At 39.1% G+C, this 27,279-nt stretch overlaps 2 protein-coding genes across 2 annotated transcripts in view; one reads left to right on the top strand and one right to left on the bottom strand.

Moving 5' to 3' along the window:
* The first annotated feature begins 1,928 nt into the window (after window positions 1-1,928).
* Window positions 1,929-20,262, top strand: LOC135475425 (endothelin-converting enzyme homolog). Its single transcript, XM_064755313.1, has 18 exons — window positions 1,929-2,651; window positions 7,182-7,321; window positions 8,070-8,249; window positions 8,926-9,009; window positions 9,573-9,691; window positions 10,673-10,776; window positions 11,911-12,029; window positions 12,736-12,834; window positions 13,499-13,576; window positions 14,104-14,210; window positions 15,042-15,109; window positions 15,282-15,333; window positions 15,574-15,641; window positions 16,341-16,477; window positions 17,675-17,743; window positions 18,079-18,165; window positions 18,602-18,666; window positions 19,643-20,262. The coding sequence occupies exons 1-18, from the start codon at window positions 1,943-1,945 to the stop codon at window positions 19,719-19,721; spliced, it is 2,364 nt and encodes a 787-aa protein (XP_064611383.1). The 5' UTR covers window positions 1,929-1,942; the 3' UTR covers window positions 19,722-20,262.
* A 1,126-nt stretch (window positions 20,263-21,388) lies between these two features.
* Window positions 21,389-27,279, bottom strand: part of LOC135475764 (coiled-coil domain-containing protein 150-like) — a 31,721-nt gene continuing 25,830 nt past the window's right edge. Inside the window, exons 18-23 of the mRNA XM_064755702.1 lie at window positions 27,096-27,257; window positions 25,905-25,991; window positions 25,551-25,630; window positions 25,039-25,147; window positions 23,531-23,674; window positions 21,389-23,097 (exon numbers count right to left, since the gene is read on the bottom strand). Of these exons, the coding sequence (XP_064611772.1) occupies window positions 23,044-23,097; window positions 23,531-23,674; window positions 25,039-25,147; window positions 25,551-25,630; window positions 25,905-25,991; window positions 27,096-27,257 (636 nt within the window). The 3' untranslated portion in view covers window positions 21,389-23,043. The remainder of the gene's footprint in view (window positions 23,098-23,530; window positions 23,675-25,038; window positions 25,148-25,550; window positions 25,631-25,904; window positions 25,992-27,095; window positions 27,258-27,279) is intronic.

Below are 27,279 nucleotides of genomic sequence, written 5' to 3' on the forward strand. Positions count from 1 at the left end.
CACGCGGCCTAAATCAGAGGGATCTAAAATATATCTCAAACACGGATTTTCTTCATGTTTTTGGCATAACTTTCTTTCCCTTAAAAATATAATCGTCGTTTTAGAGTTCCTTTCCATATATCCTATAGGCAGATTTTTTAAAAGGATTCTAATGACCGCTTTTAATGCAGGTTTCGTCTACTTAGCCGCTAACGATTTGCAAGCGTCTGATATCTGAAAACCGCCTGAATGTAGGCATAGGCCTACATATATGAAGAACGAGAGCCTGAATTTCACGCGAAATAAAAAAAAAAACAATTTCTAACTTAACAGTCGTTTCTAAAACTCTTCCAGAATCATTCCTGAAATATTTTCAGACTTGGTTTAGCAGTGTTAAGAGTTCATCGCTGATTCCATGTTCCAGTTGAAAATGATGGCCAGACTCGCGGCTACAAACTCGCGGGCAATGCCACACGTTCGGCCTCGTTGTATTGACGGTTGGAAAATAATCCGCAGCACATGTGGCTATAGAGCGGAGCGTGTGAGCACGCGGTGGCAGGAAAGCGGGGGCTCATTCATGTTCTGTAAATCACGTGCAAAAAAAAATTAAGTAATCATTTTCTGTAGGCCTTTACGAACAGTCTGTACTGTCCAGCTAATCCAGGTGTGAGTAATCTGGGGCACTCGTAAAAAAATGAGATCATGTGTAAACAAAGTGTCACTTACTGTCAGTAAGCCCTCCGAGACTTCTTGAGTGATCCTCAGCCATTGTCTATTAGATGGAAGAGAAATGTTAGGTACGCGTAACACCGTTTATACACAAAAGATTTATATATTTATTTATATATTTGATTGGAGTTTTACACCGTACTCAAAATATTTCACTTATACGACGGCATTATGGTGTGAGGAAACCGGGCATAGCCCGGGAGAAACCCATGACCATCCGTAGGATGCTGGCAGACCTTCTCACGCACGGCCGGAGAGGAAACCAGCATGAGCTGGACTCACAGCGACCGCATTGGTGAGAGGCTCCTGAGTCATTGCTCCGTGATGGCGTGCTGATCCTCTCGGTCAAAGCAGGTCCCGCTATAGACAAATGAAAAGAAAGCAATAAATGGAATACACTGAGCATAATTGCCTAATTTCTACACGTACATAGTGGCGCGTTATTCTAGGCATCTGTAAAGTGTAAGTCTTCAGAATTTGGAAGCATGTGGAAGATTTCAATCTTGGTTTGGACCAGAAAATGAATTACTAAAACAATATCAAGCTGTTGGTTTGTTTTCAGTTTGATGACTGTTCAGTTGGGGTAGTAAAATTTATCCTTAGCTGCGCAAGCTCGCGTTTAAAGTAAAAAGAAAATATCCAAAAGATGGTGGTGTAATTCATGGTATTGGTTGAAGCATATCGGTTACAATGGCCTGGTAGTTGGTAGCAATAATAGGATTTGAAAATTCCATTCGTTACCTAACGATTATATATAAACAACCTGAACACGGGGGCGAGACAATCAAATAAAGATGTGTGGAAATTAGGCTGGTTCCTTACTTCTTGATATCCCGCTGAGGTATTGAACGAAACTGGGCGGGAACCCCAAAAAGTGAAGGTGGCGGCCAAGAAGGGGTATTGTTAAGTGGCAACTGATCCCATAAGGAAAGCCCAGGAGAGGATAGGAGAGAAAAAGACATATAACTCGCCGCCCTTCAGTATTTATAGTAGAAACACATGCGGAGTGATTCCCACATACAAAAGGTCGCGGCGTCGACTACAGAGACTTATCGAAACCAGTTGTAATGGGTGTGATAAAAACCCAGCGAATAGTTTGTCATATTGCCATAGCAACCTGCTGCAAAAAACCTGTCATTCTCTGGTTCTGTGAAGGCTAGGGCATACGCAATTCACGGAGTGCCAGAAACTTTGTTGTTCTGGTCTTTGAGTCAGAAGATTTCAGCGGTGAACGATGGCAGACCCGTCGAGCAGAAATCTTCAGGTACCGGAGAGAGAAGTGAACAAGGCGGAAGAGGCACGGTTAGAAGCAAGTCAACAGCAGCGACAACAAAAGCAACAAACTAGAAAACTGACGAAAAGAGAATTCTGTCTGATAGTTGTCATTGTTCTATTAACTTTGGTCATCTGTGGATTAGTTGGGTTTATAATCGGTTGGTTTCTTTGGCCACATTCCACACCAGCGTCCAAGGTGCCATCGGAAAATGACGGAGTTAACCGAAACAAGGCGGTGGACATCGACGACGTGCGGATAGTTAACGAATCCACAGACGCCGATGACGCCGGCGTTGAACATTTTAATAATGAGTCGATATGTTTGACGCAGGGCTGTTTGCAGGCAGGTTTACACCTCTTGGAAAAAATGGATCTTACTGCGGATCCATGTAGGGATTTCTGGAGATTCGCTTGCGGCAAAACGGAAGCGCGCAATGCAATATTTCCTTTGAAAAGTCCTACGGATCCAATCCTACTCCTGGAAAATATCGTCAAAGAAAACGTCTTGAAATTACTTCAGTCTAAAGTGGGGAGAATCGGGAAGAGATCTTCGGAACGTAAAGTGAAACAGCTGTTTGCCGGATGCATGGATGCCGAAGCTATAGAGAAACAAGGAAGGAAGGAATTTGTCGAGGTCGTGAGAAAACTTGGCGGATGGCCAGCCATAGGTAAGATATTTGTGGGTTGCATATATGTTTAAATACGGGCAGATCTAGAGGGAGAAAATATTGGGCAAAGGCTAAAAGAAAAATACAAATGAATATGCAAACTATACCACATCGGATATTCGCAGCTTATATATAGGGTTCTAAAAAAGTAAAGCCTAAGTGAATTGTCACATTATGAATGTTCTTCAGATCAAATTGGGATATTTAATTTAATATGCTGGTATTTCCATACAAGTTACACAATGTGCTCGTCACCATGTCAAGAGTATATTTTCAAACATAAACAGTCGAAGAGAGAGAATTTTGTGTACAAAGGTTGAAATAAATTCATATTTACTTTTGGTAAACGATATATAATACATGGGAAACAGAACTGTTATATGCAACAAAGTATTCTTAAAGACTGTTTACATGTTTTATTAAATATTCCACCAAGAATGACGCTATATTTCTTCGTCCAAAATTATTCACAGGCTATGACTTTCGTGCGTGTAAAAACACAGAAGTATATCGGTTTGTATTAAATAAATATGTTTTAGTTTGTACATATATAGGCGGGATACAGATAAAACTGCAAACACAATAAACCTAATTTGATATATTACGTTACGATGAGGCATGATTTATGTGACGTTGCTGTGATGTACCTAATGGTAACATTTGATCTACATGTACGTAACGATAAGATGTGATCTACGTAACGATGGTGTGTGATCTACGTAGGCCTAACGGTGATGTGCGATCTACACAAGGGTGATGTGTGATGTACGTAATATTCATGTGTGATTTAAGTAACGTTGGTATGTATGGAAGCCTACAGGCGACATCTCGCTACTTCGCTCTTTCAACTACAGGGCGAGGCATCGAGGTAGCGATGCGAGATATCGAAGTAGCGAGATTAACACAATCTCGCTTCCTCGCTACCTCGCCACCTGGCTGTCTCGCATCACTGTCTCGCTGCCTCGTTATCTTGACCCTTGGAAAGGCATTGCTGTCTTGTCCACGCGACGAACATTAATCTGCGATGGGCCAGACAATGTCGTAGCAGCGTTGTGTTATCCGCGTGACGATGGGGTGTGCACTGCGTCATAAGGATATCTGATATGCGTAACGGTCATGTTTTGCTCTGTCTGATGGTCATTCAACGGCGGTGTGTGCTCGGAGTGAAGGTGACGAGTGCTCTGAGTGACATGAATTCCACAACGATGTGTTCTCTGCATGACAATGATTTAGCATTGATATATGCTCTGCGTGACATTTAATAGTAGTAGACAGGTATGATCTGCGGGACATTGATTTAGTAATGCGTACTCCTACCAGACCATGATTTAACGTCGGTGTGAGCTCTGCGTTATGGTCACTTAGCAGCGAAGTGTGCAGTGCGTGACATTTAATAGTGGTGTGTTGCGTGACAGTCAGTCATTTAGCGGTTTTCTGCGGGACATTGATTTAACAGTGACCTGTGCTCTGTGTCACAATGATTTAGCAACGGTATGTGCTGTGCGTGACAGTGATTTAGCAGCGATATATTCGCTGCGTGACATTTAGTAGTGGTGTGTTGCGTGACAGTCAGTCATTTAGCAGCTGTCTGCGAGACATTGATTTAACAGTGACCTGTGCTCTGTGTCACAATGATTTAGCAACGGTATGTGCTGTGCGTGACAGTGATTTAGCAGCGATATATTCGCTGCGTGACATTTAGTAGTGGTGTGAGCTCTACCTGACAGTGATTTAGCAGCGGTGATAACTTTGCGTATGGCAGTCTTTTAGTCAAGTTTTTATCTGCGAGACAGTGATGTGCACACTGCATGAAATTCCGGTGTGATCTGTTTTACTGTAATACAGCCTAAATGGATATATAGTGGTGTGTACCTCAAAATGTAGGACCTCAAAATTCTTCGATTCACCAGGCATGAAAATTTTGTTTTATCTTAATATGTGTATTCCCATTATGGTATACTGTCAATGGCGATCATATTTTTTATTGATGTAGCAAAATGACCAAGCTATTGACATGGTCTCCACATTGCTGTATTTTACAAGATTTCTGGGCACTAACAATTATTTTGCAAATAATAATGGATATATAGGCTTCAAATTTTGTACCACCTTTAATGTAACAAAAGTCACAACCCCTGTAGGCCTATACACTTATAGCAAACTAACACGGAGAACTCAGAGCGACTCCAGTGCGCTAATGTTAAGGTCACCAGACTGCTACCACATGTCCCAGTCCACAAGCTTGGAATCGCATACACCCCATCTGCTTGATCAGATGTGGAGGAAGTATTTTCAATATGGAGTTCACCTCCACGCCAGATCCGTGCGAGATAGTTTCTCTGCCGTTAATAGGAGCCATGTTTTTTGGGAGAGGGCGAGCGCAGGGATAGTAACTCGATCTTGTTAACGCATATGTCATTCAGACGGCAACCACTTGCGTAAATGGCGCCCATTTGTAAATCTTGTGAGATTTCTATGGCGGAGATAGTCCAATATCCCAGAACTTTTCTTACTGAAAACTTTAATCGGATTTTGTGTTTTGACCTTAGCCAAATCCAAACTAGTAGTTACTATATATTATTAATGCTTCTTGTTTGAATCTCATAATAAAACATTCCGCTAACCCATCTTACCAACAGTGCCATAAAGACAGTTCTGCATTCCTACACTGGTCATCACACAAAAGCTTCTTACATCCCTTTACATATGATCACAGCCTTACTGACAGAACATTCGTCAAAACTGCGTGAAACAAGTTTACTTTTATATTAAACAAATAAACGCTTTATAACGGTTTACGTGTTATTTTTAAAGGAAACCTTAAACCAGTTTTAAGCTCAAGAAGGCGACAATATATATCATGTTGATATAAGTCATTTGTACATTGGTCCATGTATTTTATGCACACGTGCACTCTTCCACATTTAACCATACAATTTTTATAGACAAACGTGTATAGGTGTGATGGATTTACTTATCTGCTTAAATTTACTCGAATCTCTCCCCGCCAACTCATATTACGTCATCTATTCGCTTATAATCTCACCACATACGTGTACAGTGATTCATTCTTTCGTTTATTTTGAGAAAGAGCTAAAACCACTGGCACCCAACCTGTAACTTCAAGGTATGGAGTGGGGAAGCGGCAAGATGCATTGCAATGTACACTCCTAGTTCACACCGACCTGTAGTGGAATGATGCCACGCCTTAAGTGTGGATGAATAAGCGAGGTAGCTATAGAGACGCCACCACTATACAAACAGTTCCTTTTGGCACACAGCATATCTGAGAATATTACCAAGTCGTTGATACAGGTGCTATTCATGACACACATATCCGTACACATGGGTTATCAGGACTAATCAGTCCTGGATCACCTAAAAATAAATAATGTCATTAAATGGGATATGCAAATTTTCAGAAAATGTTTGAATGACCAAACATGAAAAAAAAAGATAAAAATATAAAAGATGTATAGGTGTTGTAAGAAATTATTTTTCATATTAGATATTATACATATAAAAATAATAAAGTGGTTTAATTTATATAATTAAACGCCAAAGTAAGTAAATGTATAATTAACAAGTATATCAGGACTACATGTTGGGTTGCATTTACATGCATATCTTTACTGATCTGTCCGATATTTGTTTATGTGTAAATTCCATCAAAACTGACGAAACAGTTGAACACTGTAGATTTAAAATTTGCTCAAAGGTCAATAAGTGTTTGTAAATATGAAAATATAAGTGGTACTGACCTCAAAAGTCACAGGTCGTACGACCAGACCAAAAATAGGCACCCTTGGGCATGGACAGCGAGACAGACACTGCATGCCGCGATTTAAAGCTCACGTTCAAAATAGCTGCGACATCCTGCATTCACAATAGCTGCGACGTTCCACATTCACAATAGCTGCGACCTTCGGATATTAACACAATAGCTGCGACGTTCCACATTCACAATAGCTGCGACATTCGGCATTCACCATAGCTGCGACGTGCCACATTCACAATAGCTGCGACATTCCACATTCACAATAGCTGCAACGTTCCACATTCACAATAGCTAGGACCTTCGGCATTCACAATAGTTGCTTCACCCGGCATTCACAGTGTGTACGACCACCCGCCTTCACAATTCCTGCTACATCCCGCAGTCACAATAGCTGCGACATCCCGCATTCGCAATGACAACATCCTGCAAAAACTTATTGTCGTCTTTAGTTTGCTTTCATGCGCCTCGTTAGGTGGATGGATAGAATGTCCAAACTTTGACCTACCGATAGACAGCGAGACTTGTAGAGCTGCTTGTCACAGCTAAAAATTCCTTAATCTCAGAAGGAGTGGGGTGAGGAGTACGCAAGGTGATGTCACATATCCGACGCCAGTTGTCATATGTCCATCGTCTTCTTTTGCCTAGCCATATGGAATATTCGACACAAGGTCCAAGAAAGAAAATGTAATATATTCATGAAGAAAATAACTAATTAAATAATATTATAATAAACTGCTTCTGTGTTGTTAAAGGTTTATGGAGCAAGGAAAAGGTACGAGACTGGAAGCTGTCTGAGCCAATGAGGCAACTTCAGTTGGCCTTTGACACAGAGGTCTTGTTCAAGTGGAAACTAATACCTGATTTAGACAATCCAGAAAAGTATATCATACAGGTAGGTTACAATGAAGAGGTGGATCTCCGTGGCGGAGGTGTATAGCACGCCAGCGCGGCGCAATGACCCAGGAGCCTCTCAAGTCCAGCTCATGCTGGCTTCCTCTCCGGTCATACGTGGGACGGTCTGCAAGCAACCTGCGGATGGTCGTGGGTTTACCCCGGGATGTGCCTGGTGTCCTCTCGCCATAATGCTGGCCGCCGTCATATAAGTGAAATATTCTTGAGTACGACGTAAAACATTAATAAAATAAAATAAATAAATAAATACAATGAAACGTCATGCCAGGTAAATATTTCTACAAACCAGCACACTATATACAGTTTAGAATGTCTTAATGTACTAAGAACGTTCCTCCCACCATAATGCTGGCCGCGTAAAACACCAATCAAATAAAGAAATAAATGCAAAGAATGTTACCCATGAACAGTTATTTAAATCACTAAAAAGAAATTATCGTCTGATTTTAAATTTTAAAGTGAGCAAAATTCTGTTGTTAGCTAATTTTTCAGAAAATCGTGCTTTCACCTGTAGGTAATACAGTAGTCTGTTGAAACATGAACATGGTACGACGATAGCATGCAACCAACTCTTCCCAAAACGACTCTTGTGGTTAAAAAATGATCGTGGTCTCTTTTTGAGGACGTAATTTCAAGTATCAGTTATATGCTGGCTTTAAGTAACAATACCGCTAAAAATGGCCCACAGCTTACAATTATACATAAATGTGTCAATCGTAATGTTGTAGTTGTCTGAGGGAGGCCTGACTCTACCGGACTGGAAGTTGTACCTGGAGAACTACGCGAGCCCAGTTCTGACGGCATACCGGAACTTCCTCAAGGCGTCTGTTGTCCATTTGGGAGCAGCGGGCAAACCTGCAAGCAGATTCATACAGGATGTTTTCAACTTCGAGAGAAAACTGGCAAAAGTAATGCTAGCGTAACAGACGCATATCCATGCATGCACTACCCTGTACCATGTAATGGGGAAACCCTTCCTGACTGAAGTAATTCTAGAATAAGTTGCGTAGCCTATTGTTCAATCCATACCTTGGGATGAACATTTGTGCGCAAACTAGAGAGCAACGGTCGATTCGGTTTGGGCCCGATTCGCCATTGACAGGGCAAAGAGTATCTCGGTGCATTGTGTTTCTGCTTAGATTGCATTTTGTGGAAAAAAAATGTGGAACTGGACAGAAACCTGCCCTTCGTCGGTTTTCATATAAATGAGAATGCATGAAATCATTAATTAGTCATTAAGAACACAGGTATTAATTGCTAGTTAAATTAAATCTATATACATCATCGACAAAATCGATATGAAAATGATATAAAAATGTACTGAAATGAACGTTTTGTGCCTATAGACCACATTGGGTCCGTTTGTTTTCAAAAGGGGTGGGTGAACTTTTCTGTGACGTCACTTTTCAATCGGCAAAGCGATCCACCATGATCCACCATGGTCTACCATGAGTCAATATTGCTCACCTCTCAAACCGTAGCATACCTGACCCGTCAAGCGGTAGCATACCTGACCCTTCAAAGCTGTAGCATACCTGACCCGTCAAGCTGTAGCAAACACACAATTGGGTTTCTGTCCAACAGATTTTCGCGACTGAATCGGAGAAGGCGGAAAGGAAGGCGTACAACAAAACCACTATCAGATCGCTGATTGCTATGTCATCGGAGGTAAGCTAGACTTTAATGTTTACGAGAAAATAACAGATAAAAATGTCTTCATTTACATCTGATTTGCTGCTATTCAAAGACATATATTGACAGACTGTTATGAACGTAACAATTTCAAATGAGAGATAAAAAAAATTTTTGGGTAAGATTTCAGATTCATGTGCTACGGCATATGGCCAGTCCACGAGGAAGAGCTGGTTCGAGTTGTAGTTGGAGTAAGAAGTCCTCTAAAGATGAGAAACACTGATTTTGCTTAAAGGAATAAGGAAAATCACATTAACCAGTCACTGACTGTTATACATTAAGGATTGATACAAACTTCACAAGCCATTTCGTATCCTCTGGAATAGTATACTAAATTTTAGACTAAACACTACAGAGACAAACAATGTTTTAGCTCCTAGGCTTTAGGGTGTTCTCTGAAAATGTTTTTCTTGTTTTGTTTAATCCTTTGACATCCAAAAGGATTATTATTTAGAGCAGTTATATGGTTATCATATTAAAACCATGGCAACGTATTTAACCCATCCGCTCTCAGCTATTCTCGTTCATTTCATTTACAGGTAGACTGGACAAGATTCTTCCGGTCTTTCCCAAACACAACTTCATCCACCGAAGTCTTGTTGACAAGTCCCCAATACTTTTCCAACCTATCACTACTCGTGTCGACGTCGTACCCGAGGTGAGACTCCGGATAAATAGGCTAGATTCGAGGAACGTTTCTGTATTTGAGAGCCGTGGTTTTAGGGAGTGTGTAGGTTGCTACTGTCTAAGTATTTAAATGAACATTTAGAATAAAACGCGAACTGAGGTAAATTGACAAGAGCACGGTGCCATTCGAAATTTTTAACATTTTCTTATGATTTACTATGGTTCAAGGTTTTTGAATGAAAACTCATGATTACGAACAACCTTTTCTCCGGGGTGAAATCGTTTTCTCCGCGGTGTAAACGTTTTTCACTTTCCTTTTTTGTTACCACTAGTAGAAAATGTTGAAAATGTGGCACTAACGGGCCACAGTACAAGAGGTTAGATATCATCATTTAGTTCAGTAACTTGCCAAAGATCGGTGCTTTAACCCGGGTTTCCTCAACCCAGTTAAACAGTGGTCAAATAAATAAATAAATAAATAAACACAGTGGTTCGCAGAAAGGTATAGTCAGGGCCAACGCGGCCCAAGCCACGCCTCGAGCTATTTCGACTGTCAGATATCACAATACGATTGTTGTAGATATACTATATATATATAGATATATAGTGAAGCTTCCATATATATATATATATATATATATATATATATATATATATATATATGTACATGGTACGACGGCAATATATATATATATATATATATACATATATATATATATATATATATATATATATATATATATATATATATATATATATATATATATATATATATATATATATATATATATTGCCCGGCCTTTCAAAACTGCTTGAAGACTTAATACCGGATTTAACTTCAAGCCAAGTATCTAATTTTGTTTATTATTTATTTATTTAATTGGTGTTTTATGCCGTACTGAAGAATAAGCGGTTAGCATTATGGTGGGAGAAAACCGGGCAGAGCCTGGGGGAAACCGGTATATAGCTTGTAATGTTTCGAATGAGCTTGAATGTTTTTGCTTATTTGCAGAATTCTCCAGAATTATCTTGTGTGGAGATTACTGTACAAAGTAATGCCGTTCATGTCTCAGAAACTTCGTGATGCCAAAGTCGAACTAAACTTGAAGATGACAGGTTCGTATGACAATGCTTGAAAGGTCGTGACATTATTTACCCTAAATGGCCTAAAATTTCCCCCATGATTATGTTGCTCATTTTTCCAGATTCTAGGAGTTGATTTTAGAAAAGTGCTTTGAGAGGGGTTTGGTAGGTAGGATGATATCCTACTGGGAAAATGTCATTTTTAGCACCAGAAGTAATATCTCATGACGTTTATTTGCCTCCAAAAATGCTCTTTTGTGGTCGAATATTTTGGTCATTCAGGGTATACATGAAATTATGTATTCATTACAACCTAAAAGTAACAGCTTACACTACTTTGACCACCTCTGTGATAAAATCGAAAGTAGTATGTGGAGTAGACCAATGTTTTCTTCAAAAAGTAAGTGAAGCATTATGGTGAGAGGAAACCGCGCAGAGCCCGGGGGAAACCATCCGCAGGTTGCTTGCAGACCTTCCCACGCACGGCCGAAGAGGAATCCACATGAGCTGGGCTTAAACTCAAAGCAACCGCATTGGCGAGAGGTTCCTGGATCATTACGCTGCGCTAACGCGCTAACCAACTGAGCCACGGAGGCCACTCCGTCTTGTTATAAAGGAGCCTTTTGTTTCATGCAGACATAACTCATTGATTTATTTATTTGATTGATTGATGTTTTACGTAGTTCTCAGCAATATTTCATTTATACCACGGTGGTCAGCATTATAATGGTAGGGAACCGGGCAAAGCCTGGGGAAAACCCATGACCATGCACAGGCTGCTACAAGACCTTCTCACGATTAGGCCGGAGAGGACCGCATTGGTGACAGTCTTCTGCATGGGTCAGTGCGCCGGGTTGGAACGCTAACCATCTCGGCGACGGAGGCCCACCCCATGACTCACTGAAGTCATATTTGTATCGTTACCTTCGTGATTAGAATGCCATGTGAAACATCAGGACATGATGCCCCATCCAGTCAAAGTGTGGCGACTTTGGGCCGACCAGTATTGGACTAAACAATATATATCAGTGAACGATGAAGTGATAAAATAACCGTTTCTCAGGCATGCGACTGATTTCCAAGTCTCGAGGTCAGGAGGTGGTGTAGTTTTACCTAGTTTCAGTGAAACGAAACATATAATGAAGACGCATAATTTCTTTTTATCAGGCAGATCTGTGACGGCAGAGAGGAAGGACGACTGTTTACAGCTGATTAACAACTACATGGGTTTGGCGATAGGAACTCTGTACAGTAAGACAACCACGCAACGTGAAAATAAAAAATTTGTAAGTTTCGTAACAAAGTAGTTCATTTTCATGTATTGTATTACATGATGACAATTACTTTCAGCTTGTGGCACGTTATCTTGTGTGTAGGTATTATATATAAAACTGGTTAGCGCGCTAGCGCAGCGTAATGACTCAGGAGCTTCTCACCAATGCGGTCGCTCTAAGTTCAAGTCCAGCTCACGCTGGCTTCCTCTCCGGCCGTACGTGGGATGGTTTTGCAGCAGCCTGCGGATGGTTGTTGGTTTCCTCCTGGCTCTGCCCGGTTTCCACCCACCATAATGCTGGCTGCCGTCGTATAAGTGAAATATTCTTGAATACGGCGTAAAACATGAATGAAATGAATAATTAAATTATATATAAAAGACCACTGCATGGAGAGTACAACCAGAGAAACGACAACAATATGATATATAATTAGCAAATTATCACATTCAACCGGTGAAATCCGGCCTCTTGTTTGTAAATCAGGGTTTTATTCTATGAGCGGACATGTAAATGATTATTTAGGAGCAACTTATACAGCCTCTATTGCAAAATGAGGTTAGAAAAAATAACAGTGATGTTAACAACAATTTATTATTTGTGTATCTAGGTATGTAGTGTATATATTTGTGTTATCGTTATATTTAACAAACAACATAAAACAATGCAAAAGGGCCATAAGCATAAATGCGAAAGATTAAGATATATTTCTCCACGACAGGTGCAGCATATGGCAGAAACTATCAAGGAAACATTCGTGACATCAGTGGACTCAATTCGCTGGATGGACATTGATACGAAAACAAAAGCTTTAGAGAAGGTGATTTTTTTTTCCATTTTCGATTTATACAGACACTCATTTAAGGAAAAGGCATTTCGTTCCAAAAATAGTATTCCCTGTATTTAATGATTTCTGTGTATGATGTGTATTTTTCATTAATCTTCATTGATAACGAAATATATCAGTCCATGTGGAGATCATAAATAAACTGTATGTAAGATTACATTAACGGCTAAAACTATTTCAATTTAAGGAAAAGATGACTCTGCACTAAATACATATGTATATTTATAAAGTATTCCACATGATGTTTAAAAAGCACACCTTTGATTTTTTGCGATGTTGCATATCGTCAGAGCTATAAGCAAAACCACACACATTGAGACAATCGGAAGTGCCGCCATGTTTGCATTTTTAACCAATCAGCCGCGATTTATGCTCATAACTCGAGAAAGTTGCTGTTTCCACTGATATCACCGAAACCCTGTTTTGCCTTTTACTCTGCGTCCAATTGCCGCGCATGGATTCCAAAATAAAACTTGACCCAAAGAGCAATCAAGAACGTCAGAACAAAGCTGGTTGTGGCCTTTAGGTCTGTTTCCATCCCTCTTTGGAAATATATTTGAGGTTAAAATTATTTGTGTTTTTTTAAAATATTTACGGAGTTTATGCTTTTACACGTTACCAATTATGTTTTTTTCAGGCAGCTTCTCTGGGAGTGGAGGTCGGGTACCCAGATCATTTGAGAGTAACATCCATCATTGACAACTTCTACTCGGATGTAAGTAAAATGATGTACGCCACAGAGTTCACAATAAAATTCAGCTGGAAATAAACCACAAATAAAAAAATGGAAAAATGGTTAAATGGGGGATATACGGAAATCCAGCATCCACGTCTCTGGCATAAATACTTCGCGAGTCTGTGTGGGACAATTTGCCCTCTCTCTTCTTTATCACTTATGAATGAATGAATGATTATGGCTTAACGCCACATCGGCAATATTTCAGCCATATCGTGGCGATTATCACTTATGATGATCTCGTGTTTTAACCTTAATTGAGAGAGAGTCTGAAAGCCGAAATACAGTCCGGCATTGTTGTAACGGTTTTGTGTTTCTGTGGAAAATATTCCGTATCCACTTGATTAAAATCAAGTTGAATGCACGTTACCAGAAAATGACGAATCTAGAATATGAAACTGTTTCCTGGCTGATTCGTGGGAATTTGTTCAGCGAAAGCACGAATGGCCACAAACTACTTCCTTACACGTGTCTTTTAAACACTGGCGTCTCTTGTTTTCTTTCAGTTCAACGTTCAGCACAACCAAACATTTTTTGAGATGTTGACCAGCGTTTTGCATTCGAGCGTTCAGAAGTGCCTAGAGCGAGCTGGGAAACCTGTGGACAAAACTCAGTGGGTGTTTTTCTAATGAAATATTAGCTAACTTATCATGGTTATAACAACTATTTGGTTATGTTGATGACGTCAGAGTAACCCAAGCATGAATGTAAGTGTATGAATCGTATTTGGAGGCGATAACTACATGGATCTGTGCGTCTAAACAGACATTAGTATACCAGCAGTCAACCAAAATGGACGTTCCAGATTAGGAAATTGACGTTCCAGGAAACTGAGAAAAATGATATTCTCATGGTGGTATTTGCGAAGGTAATTATCTTCCTATGGGCCTCTGTGGCTCAGTTGGTGAGAGCGCTAGCGCAGCGTAATGACCCAGGAGCCTCTCACCAATGCGGTTGCTGTGAGTTCAAGTCCAGCTCATGCTGGCATCCTCTCCGGCCGTGCGTGGGAAGGTCTGGCAGCAACCTGCGGATGGTCGCCCGGTTTCCACCCACCATAATGTGTATAAGTGAAATATTCTTGAGTACGGCGTAAAACACCAATGAAATAAATAAATAAATCAATAAATAAATAAATAAATAAATCAATCAATAAATAAATAAATCAATAAATAAATAAATAAATAAATATTAGCTTCCTAAAAATCAGAGAAAAGACTTTGGCCTAAAGCATGTTTTGAACATTGTGAACAGATACTCAACATTCAAGCAACCAGGCTATTCCATAATTCTGAAATGAATGATCACCGAAGAGATAGGAGTATAACTATAGCCATGGTAACGAATATATATGAATATAAGACACACAGACCCTCCATTCAGCGTACAGCGAATTACTTTCACCAATGACGCCATTCAAGGTTACCTATTTGTTCTCATTTTTCAGGTTTAGCTGGGATGGTGTCAATGCACATACTGTCAGGACTAGTTACAACACAAGGACAAACGTTATAGGTTTGTTGCTTCACATATCCTCTAAAAACCAGTTCAAATTATATACGATTTTTCACCTAAAAACAGGATTTTTGCAGTCTTTTAAACCAAGAAATGCACAACACCCTTTGAATAAATAATGTTGTAAGGATATTATTGTAGATTTAGGGCTGATTATTTATTTGTGTTTCAGTTTTACCTGGTGGTCTATTACAAAAGCCCATTTTCCAGCGCTCTCTACCAGAGTAAGTCGATTCTTACTCATTACATGTAATACAGTTAAATCCCTTCCATAGTCATGATAAAACCAACATTATATTCAACGACCTGTATGTTGTGACATTCAATGTAAATTCTATAAATCAGATTCTCTTCATCACATTTAAACAATATTTCTCCATCTACCTGTACCTATATACTATCTTTGGTGATTCCCTCGCTTTGAATGCTGCCATGTTTACCATGGTTACACATGTCCATTTCAGTGCTATCAATTTTGGTACGCTTGGAACAGTCATGGCGCGGGAAATGGTGGCTTCTTTGATAACAGAAGGTACGCAGATACATGTATGGCACTGTACTAACAGACGCCTAAGTGTTTCGAAAACAAACTGCATTCGTCGTCAGGAACACGGTCAGCAGTTGATATAATTTCTAAAACTGATAAATCAAGACCGTCGAAAATACTGGCTTGAGTGATGTATGACATTATGCAAATTGAAAGAACATGCGCCATGAGCAAATAAATACATGGAAATTTGTCAGATATTTCGGGAGGAGTTGCGTCGATTAAAAATATACCTGGTCGTCGTACAGAAGGTGAAATAATGTGAAACAGAAAATATATATATACTGAAGCTCCGGCCGTCAGTGGTCAAGATTTATACATGGTTCATCCCGAAGACGACAAACCGTTGACCAATAAGGTTTTGTATTTATGTTCACCTATAGAAGGCTTGCATGATCTACTTCTGGCAACCATATTGATGCTCTGTGGCTATACCAGTCAATGGAAAGAGTCTCCAATATGGCTGACTGGCTATTGTTCTATGAGGGTGACGGTGTCACGTGCACAACCCCTGCAGAGGGCTACCGCTAGTTAAGTTGCAGCTTCACTTCACAGTTTTCCAGTTACTTGCCTATGGGCTGTGGTTTATTCCATTCGTCCCTTGAATATCCTTCAGTGGGGCATGAAATGCGAATCAGATGAATAAATAAATGTATAATGGCTTACGTATGCTATATCTGACAGGCTCAGACTTCGACGCGGAAGGAAAACTGAATCCATGGTGGACCAATGACACTAGTCTGGCATTCCAGAACGAGGCTGAGTGCATGACTGGGGTGTTGAGTAACTCACAAAGTCCGAGCTCTCATGGAAATGTCGCTGTAAGCTTTATCTTACAAAATACCCTGAAATCTTTTGAAGTAGCAAGTTCCCTGACAGTTAGACTTAAGTCAGAATTTTAAATGTGATTAAATGCTTATTCTTTGACTATATATAACTTAAAACTGGGAACGAGTTTTAAGTACAGTGTGAAGATAAATATGATGAAAATTTGAACCCGACTGCGTATTTTACTGAAGTTTAAAATTTTGATTTAAGTCAAAATTACTTGGAATCGACCTCTTAACCTCATACTGCCTATGTAGTTCTACATATCTGGGGCTATTCTATAAAGCCATTTCTGACTTAGACAAAATCAAACATCTCGTCACAACAGCAAGATTTTGACACTGGTAATTTAAATTTGTAAATTCTTGTCTTAAGGTAACATTTATGAGGCGATTTAATTTTTAATTTCTATGGCCCAAAAGTAAGTTCTAAAACAGTATCTCAAAGTTTGACTTAAGTCAGAAATGGCTTTGTGGAATTGGTCCCAGAAGCCTTTTTCTTAGTCGCGACATTCAGAACAGTTGCCTTAATTAACCGGATTAAGTGTTATTAGAGGTGTTTCAGAATGAAATATCACTCATTGTTTTTATTTATTTCATTGGTGTTTTACGCCGTACTTAAGAATATTTCACTTATACGACGGCAGCCAGCATTATGATGGGTGGAAACTGGGCAGAGCCCGAGGGAAACCCACGACCATCCGAGAGGATGCCAGCATGAGCTGGACTTGAACTCACAGAGAGCACATAGTTGAGAGACTCCTGGGTCATTCACTGATTGTTGATGACAGCCCTTTATTAAGTTTGTTTTTCCGCATGGTATATTGTTCTATTCGTAGTCTTTGGATTGTTTCTCCATAAGGCCGTGTTCAAACCGTGCGATTCATCTCGATTTATAGGCCTATTCTAATGTGGCTATAGTCGAATGAGATAGACTCTGCTTCATACGATTTACGCAAAAATGGAATGACTGTTCACATTTTACATTTTTATTAAGTTCTTGAAATCGATATCGCGACAAATCGCATGTTGTATAAGCGGGGCTAATTGCGTGTGTATGCTAGTACTTCATTTCTTATCAAATCAAATGCAAATCACATATCCAGATCTGTACATGAAAAATGTTATTATAGCCATATACATATCGGCTGATCAGAATTACACTTAAAACATCTGTGTTTTTTTTATCAGCCGGAAGATAATCCGAGGTTATTAAACGAGGATATCGCCGATATAGGAGGACTGATTTTGGCCTACAAGGTATAAAGATTAAGGATACACTGTTATGGGCTCCCTGTGCGCTGTTTAACCAATAAAATTAGGTTTATGACATTTCATAAAAGGTGACAAGCATTGTATTAACTATATTTTATCCACATAAAAATGTATTTAGCGATATCGATAATTGATTCATGCATTCATTTTGCGATATCGATCATTCTTAATTAAAAGTTAATTCTCGATTAAATGTTAAGTCTCGATTAAGTGTTAAGTGTTAATTCTCGATTTAGTGTTAATTTGGCACTTCACATACGTGTTGGACATGCAGGATGTTGATGGTAAATCATGATAGACTATATTGTTTTCATTTCCAGGCTTGGGAAATCAACAACAACAATGCAAACAAAATTCCAGGAGCTAATTTAACACCACAGCAAGGATTTTTTGTTTCATTTGTGCAGGTAATGTGAAATTAATAAGCATACACACATCTACTTGTTTATAGGGGAAGAAAACATCTACATCTGACTTCATAGCCAAACTGCCAATTTCATGTAAATTAATATGTTTTTCGTTCTTGTTTTTTTTTCAAATCGATAAATATTTTATGAATTGCGTCACATCTAGGTCTATATGTGAATTTATGTTTTATAGACAAAGTGCTATTTTCAAGTAAATTAAAACGTTTTTTGTTTCTATTTTTTCTTTTAAATCGATGAATATTTCCTGAATTTTCACATCAACGTCTACAGTTGACTTTATAGCCAAAATCCCATTTCCATGTATAAATTATAACGTTTCTCGTTTCTGTTTTTTTTAATCGATGTATATTTTATGAATTGGTCACAAGAAGCAATTTACGTGATCGTGTGATTGAAACCTTTTCCATTCCGTCAGGGTCGATGTGAAAAGTCTCCTTCAAGTAGTTTATTCAACGCTCTAAAGGAGCCATCAATGTTTGGGTGAGTTTTGTACCCATAATTTTCATGAATAACGACTGGCTTGCCGATTTAAGGCTTTTAGCAGACTATTGCAGGAGAACTATATACCATTCAGTTGTCGAATGGTGTATTGTAGAATGGTCAATACGTATTTATTCAAAGCCATAACAATCTGGACGCCATGTTACAGTCTGAATTTGTTTTTGTCCTAAACGTTCTAAAGTCACGACATCTTTGCAAAAATCCAAGATCAGCTATTATTTGTTTGGTTTTTTTCTATATACATGTAAGGAAATTTTAATCTTCAACTTTTGTCGATGAAGTTAACAAGAGTTATTCCCGAAGGTTTGCACTGTATAAGTATTGAGAATGGTTATAAGCACATACGTTTCAGCTAGTTTCACCGCATACTGAAGAACAATGAAGAAAGCGTCAGCTGAGGAATATGTTGTATACCGTAGACCCACATAATCTTAGCGTATCCTTACATTACGATTGAAGACGTACAGCACACAGTGGAAAAACAAGAGTAGAGACGTCAGCGTATTAGCTGATAAATGGTCACACTTAACCGGTGAAATACGGCCTTTGCCATTTTACCTCAGTCAAGGTATTATTCTAACTGTTCATGAAAATGCATAAAAAGTAGCAATTTACATGCCCTCTAGCACCATGGAATCAGCAGAATAAGGTAACTTTAAGCTACTTTTTAAGCATATACGTGAACACTTGGAATAAAGTCTTTATCTGCCGAGATAAACTGACAAGAGGCCGGATTTCATCATCAGTACATGTGACTATCTGACACCTATCGCCTGTCGCCTCTGCTCTGGTTTTACTCGCTTTGGGTTTACTGACTTTGCTATCAGTGTTCCTTTATATCTAATAGGTCAAATTTCTTCCGTGTCCTTTCTGAAAAAGCAAAGAACAGAAATATAGCGGGGTAAACTGAAAATGATCATTTAAGGTTGTTTTTTTTTTTTTTTTGACTTTTCAGATTCGAAGAATTTACAGATGTCTTCCAGTGTCTTCCTGGTCCACCGGTGACCCCGGGGGAGGAGTGCTCCATTTTGTAGAATAGGGTGAAGGGTGCTGTTTTTTACCTTCTTGGAAAACATCATGAAGAAAAATTATCCCCTGTGACATCTCTTATGCTAAATTTTGGGAACAACCTTGTCCAATCCAGGACTGTCATAATCACTGAGGACATTCGACAGGGTTAAAAGATCAACGCCAGGCTTGGGTCTGCTGTCGTAACACATCGTACATTCACTACCTGGTTACAATGTAGACAGAAGTTTGTGTGAAAATGGTCATTGAAACATGAATGGGAGTTTATCTGTATAAAGAGCAGTCATCAGCCGTTATGGCCTCAGGCCATTTAACCGAATATTTTGCATACAAACTCACTTTTGACAGCCCATCAAACTTTCGTTTGTTAGATGTTTTATACTGCACTAACTGCTAGCGACCAAGCGGTGCGAAGCTCAGCGTTCATTAGCTGCCTGTGGAAAACACGATTCGGCGCGAGTTAATCGTGGTAATTTTTCAAGACACTCCACCCATTTTTGTGGGCGGAAATACTTCACCCATTACCATTTTCCAACAAAATCTCCTTTCCGTGGATGAAATTTAGGTGACTGCTGGTCGTGTTTATACTACACGCTTAATTCGCCGTTTTCACCATGCATGATATGGCTGAAATACTGTTGAGGTGGCGTAAAGTGGAAATCAATCATTCATCCATACCGGCGTATTAATGCTATAGAGGTTTGCCCTTCGGTTTCGAATACCTCGGTTCGAATACCCTCCACACCCTTTCCCTTGTCGTATACTCTTCGTTGTCTCTTGGCCTTGTGAAAATCGCACTAAGCGGGAAGCACGAAAAATACGTATGTGAGGTAAACACGAACTTTAACCCCTCGCAGTGTATATGAAACATGCGCTGTACTCTCAGGCTGTCATGGAGACATGCTATTGTTAAAAATAAGTTGCACATATATGCATTTCTCTTATTGGACGCTGCGCAATAGATTTTATAACTAGTATGTACGGCTACTTCTTGATTGGCAGACACCCATGAGTTTTTGCGTGTGCTTTTTGTTGTAATGAATGAGCTCTGCAGTACAACATTGCTTCAGGTGTAGAGTACGAATGTACAGTAGGCATCTGGAAATAATTAGCATAAATCAGAGCTGTAAGGCTCAGTGTAAATAGCATGCACAGAGACGTTTTTTATTAAATCACTTTTTGTACAAGAATGTTTATTTGTTCACTAAGTGGGTAAGGCCAATATCACATAACAAGCTACCTTTTATTTCTTATTTTATTTATTTTTTTAATTGGTGTTATGCGCCTCACTCAAGAATATTACCATTTCTTAAGTGTGACAAAACTATATATGACAAAGCCAGACCTGTGTCAATATATGTGTGTAGCCACTGAGGCCACGACAGGCACAAATTATCACCGTTTCCTAAAACGGGAACCGAGTTTTGGAGACTTTTGAATTTTGTAGCCTACGCGCGCTTCGTGCAAATGGCCAACTTTATGTGAACACAAGGTAAAAACAAACATGCTACTCAATGTACCTGCTGAAATGTGAAATTTTTGTATTTATTTGAGTGGTGCTTTAGGCTGTGCTAAAGAATATTTCTCTCGTTAAAATACCACGGCGGCCCTCATTATATTAGGAGGAAACCGGGCAGAACCCGGGGGGGGGGGGGGGGTGGGAAATGTGAAACGAACTAATGCTTTAAGCAGTACTCACGGTCACCGAAGATGACACACAAAGGATTAAGTACTAAGTATCAAGGGCAGCTAGGCACCGGTCCGTTAATATACCTCGATACAGAATTAGCTTTGCTAATCCAGTAATTTATTGTTTTAATTAAATGAAAGACATGTAAAAGGATTAACAACGATCATATTCATTATCCAATAAATACTTCGTTTATTTACATGATCGACAAGGTTTGTTCAATGTCTATAAAATACTTATACATATAAAGTTCCCACTCTTTTCTGATTTGGCTAATGAGGATCTTTTTTCAAACTATTTCAAGACAATTACTATTAGATGTTTTTCAAAGATCAGCCTTCAGCGACCAATGGCCCTAGTTCATGACCGCAGCATAACACTATTTCCACAATCAATTAACACAAATCAATGCATTGCCAGATTTTATAAAAGGCTGAACTTGTACGCTGACAATAGGAAGCAGAGATTATTTTTCTATATCCATTTATTAAATTACTGAAATTCAAGATCTTTTCATCTTTCAAACCCCTGGAACACTGCATAATGATCAGATCTTCATGTAACATTGCATCATGTGCATGAAAAAAATAAATAAACAGCAAACCATACAGCATAACTGTAAAATGTGCAGTACAATCGGATTAGTAACTAAAACATTAACAGGAATCTCAATTTAAAAAAAAACAACAACTAAAAACTCTATTTCTTTAAAATGTAACTGTCTTACATTGTAAACACATAAAGAAATCATGACCTAAAAAGTCACAGTTACAAACCCTTAAAACGTGGAGAAGTAATACTGATCAATGCGGATTGTACATGGTTCTACATACTTTGTGAATTTGGATGAATATACATATGTAACTAGATCAGTCTGACATCGAAAGAGTTTCTACTAGACTTTAACAGCATAATATCGCCACCAAACACATGCATACATATACATCCTATCATTTCAACACCAATTATATTCCCAGAAACACTACTTTCCGACATAGTGATCGTGGTTAAAAAAAAAAAAAATTAAATACACCAATGAATAAATACGACATAGCAAATATCAAGCAAGTCTCGTCACCAAAATGGTCTGGTTATTTTTTTCACACAAACAATTAACAACTTGTAACTGTACAGATGGGCTAATAGTTGGTCCCACAAACACCCCATAAAGATACAGTATCCAGAGTTTATGTCTGTGTCCATTCAAACCGTTTTAAACAAATCCAATTATTGGAGCATCCATTTGATGTTATCTGAACAAACTGAGATTTAAAGTGGCAATCTAAACGAGGAGTTACATTGCACTACCCTATTTTGTCTAATTTTTGGGACACCTGGTCATTTTAGCCTGATTTAATTCGATTGTTGTTTTATTGATGCCACACTTAGAGTATTATAGGATGGCAGTCAGTTTTCTGGGAGGTGTGAATCACGGACTGTTGGCCAGTTCCTGACCAACTTTTCCATGCGTTGCCATACAGACAGGACAGATATGTACACTTTGGAAGACAAGTGGTCTTCAACGAACGTTACACTGAGCAAATGGCAACACGAGCGTCGTCAAGTGCTTATTGTCAACACAGCTCTGATCCAACAGTGCTGATGGCCAGAGTCCTTAATTACAGAGTCGTTATCTGTCACCTCTTACTGTACCTGCTGATTAAAGCTTCAAGCTGTTGACTGCTGGACAACTGAAACAATTGAATCACAAATAACACTCCTAGGAACATTTGTCTTATTAAAACACACTTCTGACTTAAAATTTGAGATCGATTTCTCCAAATCCTCATAAATGAATACATGCAAATGGAGTACAAGAAACATTTATGTACAAATATAAATGGGCTTTAACACTAGTAAATTTCTGAAGCACTAGAATCACAGAAAAGCACACTGAAGTTTACAGCAAATAAAGGTCTTCAGGCAAGCTGTGCTATGAAAAATGGAGAAGGAGTAGCTCATTTCTAGATTTGGATGTCCCAATACCCAATGAACAAACATTAACACAGGAAGTGTATATGTAGTGTGGCATTTAACAGTCTATATACAATGTACATGTCATATAATAATCCTAGGATAATCCTAATCCTAGATACTCAAATCTTATTCAAAGAAATAATCTACCTTTGAATTTCCGCTGTTATTTTTCTCCTGCTTTCTACTTTTCTCCTTCTCGATCTGATCATGTAATGATATCACATGATGTTTGGGGTCATGACCTGTAAGCTCTGTGTAGTCACCCAGACGGCTGATGGTTTTACGACTAGACTGCAAAAACATGACACAAGCATAACTTCAAGTGATGTTTGGAGTCAACTAGGTGACTCGTGGTTTTCTGACTAAAGAAGACTTCAAAAAAATGACAACAACAGACAGATTTCCTCCAGAAATACAGCCTTCTGGGTAAGCAGTAAACAAGAGCACAAAAATTGGATATTAAGAATAATGTTCTGCAGCTTCATCCTCACAAGGTGAAGGAATAATGCTCTGCAACTTCATACTCACAAGGTGAAGGAATAATGCTCTGCAGCTTCATACTCACAAGGTGAAGGAATAATGTTCTGCAGCTTCATACTCACAAGGAGAAGGAATAATGTTCTGCAGCTTCATACTCACAAGGTGAAGGAATAATGTTCTGCAGCTTCATACTCACAAGGTGAAGGAATAATGCTCTGCAACTTCATACTCACAAGGTGAGGGAATAGTGTTCTACAGCTTCATACTCACAAGGTGAAGGAATAATGCTCTGCAGCTTCATACTCACAAGGTGAAGGAATAATGTTCTGCAGCTTCATACTCACAAGGTGAAGGAATAATGTTTTGCAGCTTCATACTCACAAGGTGAAGGAATAATGTTCTGCAGCTTCATACTCACAAGGTGAAGGAATAATGTTCTGCAGCTTCATATTCACAAGGTGAAGGAATAATGCTCTGCAGCTTCATACTCACAAGGTGAAGGAATAATGCTCTGCAACTTCATACTCACAAGGTGAAGGAATAATGTTCTGCAGCTTCATACTCACAAGGTGAAGGAATAATGTTCTGCAGCTTCATCCTCACAAGGTGAAGGAATAATGCTCTGCAGCTTCATACTCACAAGGTGAAGGAATAATGCTCTGCAACTTCATACTCACAAGGAGAAGGAAAAATGCTCTGCAACTTCATACTCACAAGGAGAAGGAATAATGCTCTGCACCTTCATACTCACAAGGTGAAGGAATAATGCTCTGCAACTTCATACTCACAAGGTGAAGGAATAATGTTCTGCAGCTTCATACTCACAAGGTGAAGGAATAATGTTCTGCAGCTTCATACTCACAAGGTGAAGGAATAATGTTCTGCAGCTTCATCCTCACAAGGTGAAGGAATAATGCTCTGCAGCTTCATACTCACAAGGTGAAGGAATAATGCTCTGCAACTTCATACTCACAAGGAGAAGGAAAAATGCTCTGCAACTTCATACTCACAAGGAGAAGGAATAATGCTCTGCACCTTCATACTCACAAGGAGAAGGAACAATGCTCTGCAACTTCATACTCACAAGGTGAAGGAATAATGCTCTGCAGCTTCATACTCACAAAGTGAAGGAAAAATGACAGAACATGATCCCCAAACACTTATAATAAGCCCACCTTTATCATCTGTTTGGCTCTCTCAGCAGCCATCTTGGCTCTCTGTCTCTCTTCCTCCAGCTTTTTCTTCTGGATCTCATTATCATGTTCTAGCTCTGCTTGGATATGTCTAAAAAAGAAGAGCCACTTTTAAAACATAATTAAAACCTGGAACTTTCTCAAAAGATATTCATATATGTGTGTAGTTTAAAAACTTTAAGCGCCAAACTAAATGTCAAAAACGGTGTCAAAGGCATTTCCCTATTCCCCATGCACAGATTTAGCTTATGATCTAGCAATGAAGTAAATTTTCAAACCAACCAGGTCAGGAAATATTTAGGTCTAATAAAAATAGGGGACAGGTTTTAAAGGGAATTTCTTTCAAAGATGGCTACATTGAGTAAAGTGTCTAATCTAGTTTATGATGTGTGCAAATTTGGTCTTAGCTACTCATATAGTTTCACTTCTAAGGGAATAAAAAAACTGGTAAAAAACCTGCACCCCTGAGTGTACAACACAGCTGATGGACTTACTTTGATGAAACTAGTTCATCTTGCAAGGAGTCAAACTTGATTTTGAACCAGTCATGAGCGGCTTCAAGATTTCTGGACACCTGATGACACAAAATATTTACAAGTATGAAATTACAACTGCCAGCAATATGCATCTCAGCAATTACACATATCAAGTTAACAATGAACAAAATAATAAGTACTTTTAACAAGCATTATTTCTAAACAGAAAGATTCTGGATAACAAAATTTAAAAATTCCTAAACTGTGTTATCAAGGAGGCAATAGCAAAACTCAAGTCAAATTTCATGAATTTAGACAAAATTCTGTGCAAAACTACTACTGGTAAGTCTGTCCTACTAATTGACTGCACACCTCTAGAGATTCTTCATTTGCCAGTCTGATCCTTTCTTCAAATTCTTTGTTTTGTTTCTCTGTCTCCTCTCGACTCCTTCTTGAATCCTGTTAGGAATTACATTCAAATACAACTATTAAAATTTATTCATTTGATTGGTGTTTAAAGCCAACTTCAAGAATTTTTAAAACTACGACAGAGGTCAGTTTCACGGTTGGAGGACACTGGAGTATCGAGGGTGAACCACTGACCTTTGGCAAGATACTTTCAGATATGTGTCGTGCAGATATGAACTCTATATTGTTGCAAGACAAGTGATCTTGCCCAAACAGCGAAGCAAACATCGCAGATCTCTTACTGTCACTGTAAAGGCCCCTTAAGGAGTGAGAGCTGGAAATCTACAAATTCCCTGTCGAAGGCTGGGTATGAACTTGCACCCTATGTGTTCATGCCACAAGCACCATGACCAGCCGCTGACCCTTTAGTCACGGTCCTCTCACAATAACTACTAAAAGAAATGTAAGCTCAAATGAAAAACCTCATGACTTAAAGTTGTAGTCATCAGTAGCTAGATTTAATAACACGCAAGATGTACATAAGATGTAATGTTGGATGAACTATGGCAAATGACCCAAACTTTCACCCAGGACGTTTGTGTACATTTTGCCTAAATTTGAGAAGTCTATTCATCTTAAGTGTTCTAATTTTTGTTTGGAAGGTAGGCTGATATCCTCCTGGAAAGATACCATTTTCAGCACCAAAAGACCGGCCTGGATATCACAGTTGGTAGAGCGTCTGCTTCAGGAGCAGTAGATCCAGGATCAATCCTGGGTCGAGTCACACCTAAGACTTTAAAAGAGGAAAATGTAACTTCTTCACTTGGTGTTCAGCATGAAGGGGATAGTGCAAAGACTGGTTGACCCGTATCAGTATAATGGCTTGGGCAGGGCGGCTTACTTGCCTTCGGTAAGTTGTCTCAGTGAAGCAGCACTAGATAAAAGAGCGGCGGAAATCCGTCCTGCGAAAAGAAGGTACATTACATACACCCTAAGGATTCCTTCGTTGTCATATGACTGCAAAATTGTTGAGCACGACATCAAACCTCAAGCACTCACTCACTCATCACCAAAAGTAATACTCTGTGACATATATTTGCCTCTAATAATGCACTTTCTGTGGTGACATTTCATGGTATTGTTAAACCAGCATACCCTGTACTTCCTGGCCATTTCTTCACGGAGAGTTCTTTCCTTTCTCAGCTCTTCGTCCTTCTGCTGCACAAGTTCCTGTGTTGTGAACTGGGCCTGGGCGAGATGACGCAGTTCACACTGTAACGACCCAAGCTGACCAAGCAGCTCTGCTATTGATGCAGCCTTACAACACAGGGACAAAATG

This window comes from Liolophura sinensis, chromosome 9, assembly GCF_032854445.1.
Source record: "Liolophura sinensis isolate JHLJ2023 chromosome 9, CUHK_Ljap_v2, whole genome shotgun sequence".
In the NCBI taxonomy this organism is placed as follows: Eukaryota; Metazoa; Mollusca; class Polyplacophora; order Chitonida; family Chitonidae; genus Liolophura; species Liolophura sinensis.